At 36.2% G+C, this 13,007-nt stretch overlaps 1 protein-coding gene across 1 annotated transcript in view; it reads left to right on the top strand.

The window, feature by feature from the left end:
• Positions 1–13,007, top strand: part of LOC115030258 (syntaxin-binding protein 5-like) — a gene marked incomplete at its 5' end in the record, with an annotated part of 32,171 nt that overhangs the window by 813 nt on the left and 18,351 nt on the right. The window contains one exon of the mRNA XM_029473723.1: positions 6,161–6,261. Within this exon, the coding sequence (XP_029329583.1) occupies positions 6,161–6,261 (101 nt within the window). The remainder of the gene's footprint in view (positions 1–6,160; positions 6,262–13,007) is intronic.

The following is a 13,007-nucleotide window of genomic DNA, read 5'->3' as shown; positions in this document are numbered from 1 at the left end:
CCTCTCCTCTCCTCTCCTCTCCTTTTCCTTCCTTCCTTCCTTCCTTCCTTCCTTCCTTCCTTCTTTCCTTCCTTCCTTCTTTCCTTCCTTCCTTCCTTCCTTCCTTCCTTCCTTCCTTCCTTCCCTATTTCAACCATACATACATATTTTTGATTACTTAAAACACAAACTATACAGTCACACTCACAGACGATTACAGGTTTGAGTATTTCTTATCCAAAGTGGTTTGGTTTAAAATGTTTATGTATTTTTTTTTTAATTTTTAATTTTTATTTTTATTTTTGGTTTTTCGAGACCGGGTTTCTCTGTATAGCTCTGGCTGTCCTGGAATTCACTTTGTAGACCAGGCTGGCCTCGAAATCAGAAATCATCCTGCCTCTGCCTCCTGAGTGCTGGGATTAAAGGCGTGCACCACCACACCTGGCTGTATCTTTGATTTTTAATTATTGAATACGTGAATATATATTGAGATACATTGGAGAAGGAACCCAGGTCTAAACATTAAACTTTTTTATATTGCGTATATACCTTATAAACGTAGTCTGATGGTAATTTTGTACATTTTTTCAATGCTTTTTCATTTTGAATGTAATCACAGATCAGGTATAAAATTTTCTCTTTGTGGAAAAGGTTAACTTTTGGAACATCTGGGATTTTGTATAGTTGGATTATGATGTTCAACCTGTACTTGATATAATTCTTTTTGATATTATGATTTTAGATGTTTAACAATGCATTTGTATATATTATTACTGACATTTACATTTTTATTTCCTATATTAAAATTTAAATTTAAACTTAGATTTAAATTTTAATATAGAAAATATTACATTTAATATAGGAAATATTAAACTTAATAAGAGAAAAATATTTACATATCAGAACATCCTTTTATTGTGACTCTATCATAATTTTAAAATTTATTTAATATTTTCTAAACCATTAAGCTTTCTTTCTACCTACTCTCTTCCCACCAATTTAAATATTTTGCTTGTATCTTCATTGAAAGTATCTTTTTATTTACCAGTAGGCTTGTATCTGTATAAATCTATACATTGTTTATCTGTATAAATGCATTTATCTTTTATTTTCATATGCACTTCTTTGTTTATGTATATATTTTATTTATGTGTCCATAGATATTGTAGAAATTAACTTCCTAAATTTTAGAAACAGAGTATGCATTTATAAAGCTAAGGAAGTTCGTAGTTCTTAGTGGAAGGCATCTTAGAGTCATCTTCAGTCAGATTTTTCGAGTGGCTCCTACTGTTGTGCACAGCTCTCTTATCTTAAATGAGTAAGTCAGTACAACGAGTAATGATGCTTCTGGCAAAGGCTGACTTTATTTGGATCAAACTTTTTCAGGGAGCTATGATATCCTGACTGACAAATCAAATGTATTTCTCATTGTGGGCAACCTTGGTGCAGGGTGTGACAGACATGACAGGAGGGAAATAGAAAACATCAGTGTGGCGACCAACCATTATGTCTAAAGCACCCACCTCTCTGTTATCATACTATCCTCCAGTTCCTAGCTGAGGGATTGCAGCCTTCTGACTTCTGCAGATATATTCTAATATACATGATTTGCTTCTGTGTGGTTTGCTCTTAGTTTGTTTCTCAGTATTATCTTTGAGGCCCTAAATTTGCTTTTGTGCTATATGAGGTTATATAATTAAGGAAATAAAGACAAGCTTCAGTCTCTTCATTTTGTTCACATTGCTTTTTATTAGCTACTCTCCCTGATGCACATCACAATAATTTCTGGACTATCCTCCATATCTCCCAGTTTCTGATCCCATGATCAGAAATGTAAATCATCTTATTTACAGGTTTACTTTTTTTTTTTTTTGGAGATCTTTGGAAGTAGCATTGATGGAAAGTTCATTTTGCTTTTATAAATGAAGCATAGGCACTCTGCCTATGAGCTTACTTTTATTCATATGCTTAGTGGTCTACTGATGTTAACATTTTAGTCTTCTCATAGACTTAATAATACAGAGTCCCTTTGTAGATTAATCAGATGTCATACAGAAATATTATTCAGTTTATATGGTTATATCTTAATTCTGTTGTACTTGGTATATTTTTATGTTGTAAAAAAGTATCTATTGTAGATTATGTTTTACCAGTTTCATAATAATAACTTTATCTTTCTATTTTTACCCTTTTCCAAGTGAATGTTGACCTCTTTCAGAGAGGAGATCATTATTATGTACTGAATTAAAAAGCTGTAGTTCATTAAATGCTTTCAAGAAATATCAATAATTGTAGAAATGCAGAAAGCATTTATAAATAACTCATCCAAAGAAGTATAAAAATCCTCAAAGCCTATATAAGGTAAATCTTATGGTGTAAAAAATTGATATGAGTCCATGTTAAAGAATATATTAATATATACCCTCTGATATAAGTATTTATATATATTAAGATTATATAAATGTTAATGAAAATATTCTAACTATAATTTATTACTATAAAGATACTGTTCTATGAGACCCAATACTAAATATATAATACAAAGAGAAATACCATGGGGTCCTATGCTGGCTGGTTTTATGTCAACTTGGCACAAGGAGAGTTATCTGAGAGAAAGAAATCTCAACTGAGAAAATGCCTCCATAAGAAAGAGCTATAAGGCAATTTTTAAATTAGTGTTTGATGAGGAAGGGTCAGGTCACTGTGGGTGGGGTCATTCCTGGATTGGTAGCCCTGGGTTCTATAAGAAAGCCGACTGAGCAAGCCATGGGAAGCAAGCCAGTAAGCAGCACCCCTCCATGACCTCTGCATCAGCTCCTGCCTCTAGAATCCTGATCTGTTTGTGTTCCTGTCCTGACTTCCTTCATTGATAAGCAGTATTGTGGGAGTGTAAAACAAATAAGCCCTTTTCTCTCTTATTTCCTTTGGTCCTGGTGTTTCATCACAGCAACAGTAACTCTAAGACAAGTTTGTGTTAGCATAGTGGGATGTGGCTGTGATCATGTTTTAGGGAGAATTGTGGAAGGACTTTAGGAACTTTGGGCTTAGAAGAGCCATTGAGTGTTGAGAGCTCAGTGAGCTGCTCTGTAGGAGCTTCAAAGATAAGAATGTTGAGAGCAGTGCAGAAGATGGAGGCCTGCCTTGTGAAGTTTCAGAGGAAAGTTTAAAGACCCCTTTCAGCTGTTTGCTATTTTGAATTAAGATTCTGTTAAACTGGTAAGCTGGGGCTGAATAATTAACAAGAGACCAGTACCACTGAAGTGAAACCTTTTTGTGACTGTGACAGTTGATGCTGGTTAGCTGAATCTGAGTGCTTAAGTGGGATTAAGAAGAGACCAGCATCACTGAGGTCAAATCTGGAAAAATGTTTCCTGAGAGCACAAAGAAGCTGTGTTCCAGAGGCAGCCAAGGGTGTACCTCACGCTGGCAGCCTAACGTGGTAGTGTAAGAGTCACCCAGGTGGTACTGATTTTGAAGTCAGGAAGGGGTCATGGAGAGCAGCTGAGGTTGGGTACTGTGAGAGGCCATGGAAGGCCATTGGTGAAGGTGCAGCCTCAGTGGCAGTTGAAGGCCCAGGACTGAAGGGGTCATGCAGAAAAGCTGAGGCTTGATACCATGAAGAGAGCCTATGAGAAGCTATTGGTGAAAGTGCAGCCTAGTTTCAGCAGGAGAGCCTGGCATTTTGGAGATGCCAGTACTATGGATGCCAGTACCAAGAACAGCAGTAACAGTGGAGCAGTGCCAGACAGAGCCTAGAAGATAAGCTGTGTGCCACAGAGGGTGGAGCTGGGGAAGTGACCCAAACCCTCTGGAGGAGTTCAGAAGATTGTGAGTGGATCCCAGATATTGGAGAGTTGGAGTTTGGTTTTGCTTTGCTTTGATTGTAATTGTGCCCTGGGTCTTCCCTCTTGAAGTGAGAAAGTATTTAATTAATTTATTTTCTAAATTTTATTGGAGCCCACAGTTGACAGACCTTGAATTTTAAAAGACTTTGGATTTTAATGGGACTGAAATTTTAATGTTTGATTTTGTAGAGGCTATGGAAATTTTAATGTAAACATTTTTAATGTGAGAACTTGGGGACAAATAAGAAAGGAAGGATTATGGCTTAATAATGATGTGTTTGTGTGTCAAGTTGATAAGAGGTCAGTTGTGTTGGCTAGTCTTATGTCAACTCCTCACAAGCTAGAATTATTTGAAAGGTGGGAAGCTCAATTGGGAAAATGCCTCCATAAGATCCAACTGTAAGGCATTTTCTTAATTAGTGTTGGAGAAAGGCCTGGGCTATATTGTGGGTGGGGTCTTCCCTTGGCTGGAAGTTCTGAGTTATGTAAGAAAGCAGCCTGAGCAGCCCATAGGAAGCAAGCCAGTAAGCCATACCCTTCCATGGCCTCTGCATCAGCTCCTGCCTCCAGGATCCTGCTCTGTTTGAGTTCCTGTCCTAACTTCCTTTGATGATGAACAATGCTGCAGAAACATAAGCCAAATACACCCTTTTCTCCACAAATTTCTTCGGTCATGGTGTTTCACCATAGCAATAGAAACCCTAATTAAGACAGGGACAGGGTGTTTCGGTTTAGGAACTCTTTCAGAAACACATTTAGAGTCTTCTTTCTCCTAATTTCTGGATAAGAAGTAAAGTTGAGAGTTTTAAAAAACTTTTTCATGTAGAATATAAATGAGAATGGGGGGCAATGTTGTAAACTGTGAAATTATAAAAAGATTACTTGTAACTAACTTATTTGGAAAATGTGTAAAACATTTTAGGTATCTTAAGACTACCATACTTCTTCCGGAGAACTATTAGAGAACACGTAGGACTTTAGGGAGTGTCAGGGAGAACTATTAGAGAACACGTAGGACTTTAGGGCAGTTTCAGTTGACATTTCAGTTGGGTAAAAGTTCTGCCATATTTAAGATAATCTTTAAATACCAGTGAAATAGTGTATGTTAGTTATATGTGGTACTTAGTAATATGTACATTTATTTTCTCCTACATACAAAGGTAGAATACATGGTATTGTATTTGAGATAGAATTAATTTGAAATTGGTGGAATAGGATGAAATAATTTTAGTATATATATATATTTTTTGAGACAGGGTTTTTCTGTGTAGCCCTGGCTGTCCTGGAACTCACTCTGTAGAGCAGGCTGGCCTTGAACTCAGAAATTATCCTGCCTCTGCCTCCCAAGTGCTGGGATTAAAGGCGTGCGCCACCACACCCGGCCTCTAGTATTATTTATATAGTTATACTTAATTCAAGGCAAAGAAATATTTTATTGTGGGTGATATTTTACATCACAGGTAAAGCTTTTTAGACTATAATCAGCAGGTCAAATTATAAAATACATAATTTTAAGGAATCATACATAATTTTTAGGTATAAAAAAACAAAAGTATAACCTTACATGTATATTTGATTAATGAAACTGAGTTTGGTATTGGTTTCTTTGTGCAGTTATATGATATTTATATGAATAGTAGAAACAAAAAATTTAAATTCTATTTTACTGAAGGAAACAAAAAAAAAAAACCCTTTAATACTTACAATGTTGCTGTCTTAGTTTGCTTTCAGCTGCTGTGCTAAATGACAAAAAAGCAACTTGGGGAGGAATTGTGTTGTTTCATCTGACAGGTTGCAGTCTGTTACTGAGAGAAGTCAGGACAGGAACTCCAGCAGTGCAGTTCCTTGCAGCAGAAACCCTGGAGGAATACTGTTGACTGGTTTGCCCCCTCTGGCTCATGGTCAGCCAGCTTTCTTATATGTCCTGCGACCAAGGTGGGCACTGCTTATAGTTTTTGGGTCTTCCTACATTTATTAGCAATCAAGAAACATGCCACAGGCTTGCCACAGATGGGTTTGATGGAGGCAGTTCTTCAGTTGAGGCCCTCCCTCCCAAACGACTCTAGTTTGTGTCCAGTTGATAATGAAATCTAAGCATTATGGGTGGTATATTATTCCTCTCTAGTAGCAAATGGATATCTCTGAACAAGTTATCCTGACTATCCATATGTAGTAAGCCACTTGCCTCCTCACCTCAGCTTTCTTAAGTACTGTAATTTCCCTTCTTTCTCCTAGGTTATATAAACACATATCTATTCAAGCAATGTTAAGTCCAAAATATACTGATTCTGCTATCCTAGTAGTAAAGCCACATACTTTGTCTCCCTCTGCCATAGGGCGCTTTGGTCAGTGCGAGTTCAGATGACACGCTTCATTTGTGGAATCTGAGACAGAAAAGGCCGGCCATTCTCCATTCTCTTAAATTTAACAGAGAACGGTAAGATCATTTGTACAGAATAACTGTTGTGTATGACAGAATTGGTTCTCGAGCAAGTTTAGTAAAAGAAAAGACTTTTTCTTTATACATCTATGCTGCTGTTAGTGTTTTCATAGAAAAATGCATGCTTGGGATAGATTTCAGCCACATATGAAAATGTGAAATGTGAAACCTTTTGTTCTCTATGCTATCAAACATCACTTCAGCAATCATATTTCCTTTACTCTGGACTATGGCAACGAAAACTCAGACCTAAGATTTAAAAGTTAAGTAAAAACCATTTCATTTTATTTCACATATTTTGATTACATCATGTATCTCCTATATTCCAACCCTTGTCTTATCTAGATACCTTTTAGCAGTAGAAAACTGAACAAAAGTTTTGGAGTCTAAAATATGTCAGTTCTAATTAAACACTGAATTTTAGCATTGCCAAAGATGGTAATTTGATCAAAATTTAGTTTGCCTCATTTTAGAATGGTGATAGCCAGGGGTTTATTTGAATGCAAATGGCAGGAGTTATCTTATTTGTGATAAATTTTATTACAATTCACTATTTCCTAAACCTAAATATATGCACATCTACTTAATGAACAGACATCAGTGATCACGTGAACAGTGAGGTGTGTACCGTCACTATGTAGAATAGTCTATCATAACTTGGGAAGCAACCAGACATTTTACAGTGTATGGGAAAGCACATCACAGGAAAACTTGTGAGTAATAAGAAGAGAAACCTTTGAGAAGTAAATTTGTATAGATTGACAAACACCATCTAAACCAAGATAAACATGGGAGGGAAGCCAACATGGTGATTATTTTATTTTGTTGTATGATAATTGTTAATAAGGAATCACTGCTGTTTTGGCAGATTTTAATGAAGTATACATGTCTTTATAAATATGACAAAATAAAATGGTAGCTATATAGAATATACTCATTATACGTTTAGTAATTTTAATCTCATGTGCATAATATGTGAGGTTAAATCATTAACTCTAAATATTATGAATAAAGTTCATGAGTATTATATCTCATTACTTTATGAATTACCATCTTTACAGCTGGTCCCCCCCCCCCCACCGAGGAGCATTAACAGTTAAGAATTTACTAGGTTAGCCAGGACTTCTTTCTCTAGATTAGGCTGATTTTTTTTCTACTTTATTTGTAGGATTGTTTTTATTCATATACTGCAAAATAACAATGGGCCAGGCAGTAAGCAGTGTATGGTGTGCTATCTTATTTTAAACATAAAATAAGTAATATAGTAAAAAAATTTAAGGACTTTTAAAAATATAGGATCAGTTCAGAGGTTCCATACTGTTATTGCACTAAGAATGCGACCGATTTGGATTGCTATGCTGGTAATCTCTATCTGCTCATACGGTTTCTTTGAGGGAGAGCTAGGAGATGACTCAGCTGGTAAGGTGCACGGCAGGCATGAGGACGTGAGTTTGGATCCTTGACATTTTTGACTAAGGCGGACCCGAGTGGGGCTGGACAGACGACAGGTCACTGGAGCTCATTGGACAGCCAGCCTAGCCAAGCCTGTGACTTCCAGGGTCAATGAGAGTTAGTGCATCTCAAGGAAAAACAAAACGAAATAAAACAAACCAAAAAAAAAAAAAAAAAAAACCAGCTACTGTGAACAAGAAAGAAACCTGCTGAGAACCTCTGACTTACACACACACACACACACACACACACACAGTTTTTTTTCTTTTTCTTTTTCAATGCTTTGACTAAATTTGTATTGACACTTTTGTATTGACAGAAAAAGTGCATTGTTTGGGTTTTGTTTCTTTCACTTACTATTCAAATGTTAAGATATTATGGTCCCCTTCATGACTCTCTTAAGAGGAAGAAATAGTGATGATAATTTTATTATCTCAGTTGAAGTTAGTTAATTGGTAGCAACTAAGAAACAAGCTGATGGGCTTAGTACAAGTTTACATCCTAGGAGCTCCAAAAACATTTTAAAATGTTCAAAATGACTTAAAATTTTTAATTTTTAAATTTTATATGTATGGGTGTTTGGTTTGCATAACTGTCTGTACACTACATGCATGCCTGGTGCCCATGGAGGCTAGAAGAGGGTGTCAGGTCCCTTAGAGTTGGAGTTTTATAGACAGTTGTAAGCCACTAACAATATGGGCATTGGAAATCAAACCTAGGTCCTCTGGAAGAGCAGCCAGTGCTCTTAACCTTTGAACCATCTCTCCAGCCTCACACTGTTTTAATTATATATATGTGTATATATATATATATATATATATATATATATATATATATATATGTATATATATATATATACACACACACACCCATATATGTATATATAATGTGTATAGTATTAGTATATATATTGAAATATATATAATGTATATAGTATTAGTGTGTATATATATGTATGTGTGTGTGTATATATATATGCATATATATATTGAAATATATACGTCACCATGTGACTTGAAATACAGTTTATATCTAATGATCTTGCGTTTTTCAAATACATTTTGGACTGAGACATGAAAAAGTTATTCTTGTCATGGTTAATGTGAGCTGAATAATGAATACAACATTCTCATTTTAGTCATACTGACAGTTCTTGCTATCACTGATCATAAGTTTTTGTAATGTTAGAGAAAGCACAGAGTATTTTACATGCTTTAGATGAAATTCAATATTTAAACTGTGATTTATAAACCCTTAGATTATTAGAACCCATTATGTCAGTTCACATTTTCTGTCCATAGTGTTCTAGCTGTTAATTTATCTAAAATATTTCTAAGGAATATTAAATAAGCAAAGGGAAGGAATATTTTGCTAACAACTCTATAATTTGGAAAAAATCTAAAAACTTGATCGCTTTACCTGGACAATTTGAAGTGTTTTTACTTTTAAAATTTCTTGACTAATATGTTTATTTGATTCAATGTTCTAAATATACAAGCTTATGTATACTAATGAATATTTTTCTGTCTCCTACATGGATTAATAAGTTTCTAGGCCACATATATTATATTTTTGTTTGTCCCATGCCATCTCTCAAGCTTTCCTATCCCCACTGTATCCTTTTGTCTCCAGTATTTTCCTCTTCTATTTTGTTCTTTTGCTTTTTCCACTGTCCTCTATTAAAATTTCCCCAAGTCACATAGTCTCAATTTTAGTTTCCTGGCCTTTAGCTATATTTATTTCTCATATTCAACAATTAGATGCTAGGATTCACATATAAGAGAAAATATATGTGAAGGCTTTGTTTTTCTCTGAGTCAATTCCTAATGTTACCATCCTCTCCTGTAACCAAGTTCCAGCATCCTCCTCCATTACCAGTGGCTTTCAGAATCAGACTGGTTCTACTGCGGAGTTTAACTTCTTGGAATGAATCTTTATGAGGTTGGCTGCTTATCCAGCAATGTAGACAGCTGTTATTGGATTACTCAGCTTCTAGTGTATAAACTAATTTAGTAGTTCCCTTTAATACATACACAGACATCCCCATGAGGGGTGTGTGTGTGTTCTGTTGGTTCTGTTCCTTAGAGAACCTTAGTTAACACACATAGCTCTCAGAACATCTCATTGGAGACTTCACAAGGACAGAATTCACTTTCAGTCTTACGTTGTTGGCAACATTTAGGTATTTTGCTAATTGATGGAGGGCCTTGGCTTCTTACTAGGTGTTAGTTAAAAGCTATATTCTGTTTGTTATATGGCTGTTTTGTGAGAGACTTTTCTTGGCAAAACATAGCACACGTACATCTACTCAACCTAGATAGAAAAACCATGACAGACCAAACTAACAATTGCGCCAAAATCCAACTTGCTGAACCAATCAGTTGTTACTGGAGTTACTGGAATTGAAGACCGGGTTACTTATAGGAAAAGTTGATCCAAAAGCAGCTGAATCACAACAAAACCCACCACAGGATAGCATAGATGATGACTAGATGCATTCCTCGGCTCTAAGAAGAATGTACGAGCAGTTCAACAGGTCCAGGAGAACTCTCTGTAGCTACACTGATTGTCTCTTCTTTCCCAACATCCATTTCCCCTTCCATAAGCTTTTGTTTTTGTTTTCTGTTTATACAACTCTAAGCCTTGGGAGTTTCTGCTTTCCACAAAAGCGTGAAATTTGTTTTTATCCTGAATTTAATGTGCCCCCCGAAGAGTTATAATTTAGAGGAAATTGATGTATGACAATGACACCCTTATCAGGTCAACTCACTGCAGGGCAACTTTCTTCTCAAAACCAGGAAGATATTGAGAGAGCCTTTCCAGAAGATAGAGACCATAGTCAAATATAACAATCATGGACATGATATTCCATGATAATTGCCACATTTTGTTGGTTAAAATCAAGTTACCAGGTGTTCTGTATTCTGTATTCTCTATTCAGGGGCAAGAATACTAGGAAAATCACGGAATATGACTTCTATAGATCTTGTGTGTGTGTATGTGTGTGTGTGTGTATGAAAGAGACTATGTGTTTCATGTGACCGCATGAGCCATAGTCTGTAAGTGGGAGAGAGAGGACAACTTGCCAGACTCAGGTTTCTTTCTGTATGTTCTGGAGATGGAAGTCCAGTTGGTCCTGAGATGTGGTGACAATCATCTTTTACACACTGAGCCATCCTGCCAGCCTACCTCCATAAATCTTCTATATAATCTGGAGATATAATGATACTATACTATGTGCTTGTGCTGCTAAGATTATCTAATAGTTGGATTTTTATTTCTTATAATTGTATAGATGCTTCTTGACTTTACTCACACTCATCAAATATTAAATTATCACTGTTGAAAAACTATTAAATATGCTTAACCTATGAAGCATCAGAATAGTAAGCCAATGCACTTGAGAGTATCAATTATTTGCCATTCACAAACATTTGGTTGTATATTATTATTCTATATTCCTACATGAAATATAAGCAGATATCATTTCTCCATATTCTAAAAGGACTTAATCTTATCACAGATTTTTACGTTGTAAGTAGTGACTTGCATAGGTGTTTTAACTTGCATTTGCCTACTGAGTACAAATGTAGTTTTTTTGTATACGCCTATTTTCCAGCCATTAGTCTTTGGTGAGGAAATGCTTATTCATGTCTTTTCATATTCTAGCTAGATATTGTTTGTGCTTGTTCTTTTTATGTTCCACAGGTATTTTATCAATCATGTTATTTGTAAATATTTTCTTAACTTTTTCCTCTGCAATGAAGTCTTTCATGGGCAAAAATGTTTAGTCATCATTCAATTCAATCATTATTTCATCTAGGCTTTTTAAGTTTCTTTACTTTCAAAGGTAATTATTTTCCTATTCTAAAAAGGTTTTTATACGTTTACACTTAAATTTATAATTCACTTAAAGTTGTTTTTGTTTCACACATGGGTTATAGGTCAAGATTTATTTTTAACCTATGAATGCCTTAGGAAGCCTTGACATCTTGCCATTTTTTATTAGGTATTTTCTTCATTTACATTTCCAATGCTATCCCAAAAGTCCCCCATACCCTTCCCCCACTCCCCTACCACCGACTCCCACTTCTTGGCCCTGGTGGTCCCCTGTACTGGGGTATATAAAGTTTGCAAGTCCAATGGGCCTCTCTTTCCAGTGATGGCCGACTAGGCCATCCTTTGATACATATGCAGCTAGAGTCAAGAGCTCTGGGGTACTGGTTAGTTCATAATGTTGTTCCACCTATAGGGCTGCAGATCCCTTTAACTCCTTGGGTACTTTCTCTAGCTCCTCCACTGGGGCCCTGTGATCCATCCACTGACTGTGAGCATCCACTTCTGTGTTTGCTAGGCCCCGGCATAGCCTCACAAGAGACAGCTGGGTCCTTTCAGTAAAATCTTGCTAGTGTATGCAATGGTGTCACCATTTGGAGGCTGATTATGGGATGGATCCCCAGGTATGGCAGTCTCTAGATGGTCCATCCTTTTGTCTCAGATCAAAACTTAGTCTCTGTAACTCCTTCCATGGGTGTTTTGTTCCCAATTCTAAGAAGGGGCAAAGGGTCCACACTTTGGTCTTCGTTCTTCTTGAGTTTCATGTGTTTTGCAGATTGTACCTTGTATCTTGGGTATTCTAAGTTTCTGGGCTAATATCCAATTATCAGTGAGTACATATCATGTGAGTTCTTTTGTGATTGGTTTACCTCACTCAGGATGATGCCCTCCAGGTCCATCAATTTACCTAGGAATTTCATAAATTAATTGTTTTTAATAGTTGAGTAGTACTCCATTGTGTTAATGTACCACAATTTCTGTATCCATTCCTCTATTGAGGGACATCTGGGTTCTTTCCAGCTTCTGGCTTTTATAAATAAGGCTGCTATGAACATAGTGGAGCATGTGTCCTTTTAACAAGTTGGAAAATCTTTTGGATATATGCCCAGGAGAGGTATTGCGTGATCCTCCCGTAGAACTATGTCCAATTTTCTGAGGAACCACCAGACTGATTTCCAGAGTGGTTGTACAAGCTTGCAGTCCCACCAACAATGGAGGAGTGTTCCTCTTTCTCCAAATTCTCACCAGCATCTGCTGTCAGTTGAGTTTTTGATCTTAGCCATTCTGACTGGTGTGAGGTGGAATCTCAGGGTTGTTTTGATTTGCATTTCCCTGATGATTAAGGATGCTGGGCATTTTTTCAGGTGCTTCTCAGCCATACCGTATTCCTCAGGTGAGAATTTTTTGTTTAGCTCTGAGCCCCATTTTTTAATGGGGTTATTTGATTTTCTGGA

Source organism: Mus caroli, assembly GCF_900094665.2.
Source record: "Mus caroli chromosome 16 unlocalized genomic scaffold, CAROLI_EIJ_v1.1 16_unlocalized, whole genome shotgun sequence".
Taxonomy (NCBI): Eukaryota; Metazoa; Chordata; class Mammalia; order Rodentia; family Muridae; genus Mus; species Mus caroli.
Note: the sequence above shows the minus strand (reverse complement) of the source record. Positions and strands in the feature narration are given on the sequence as shown.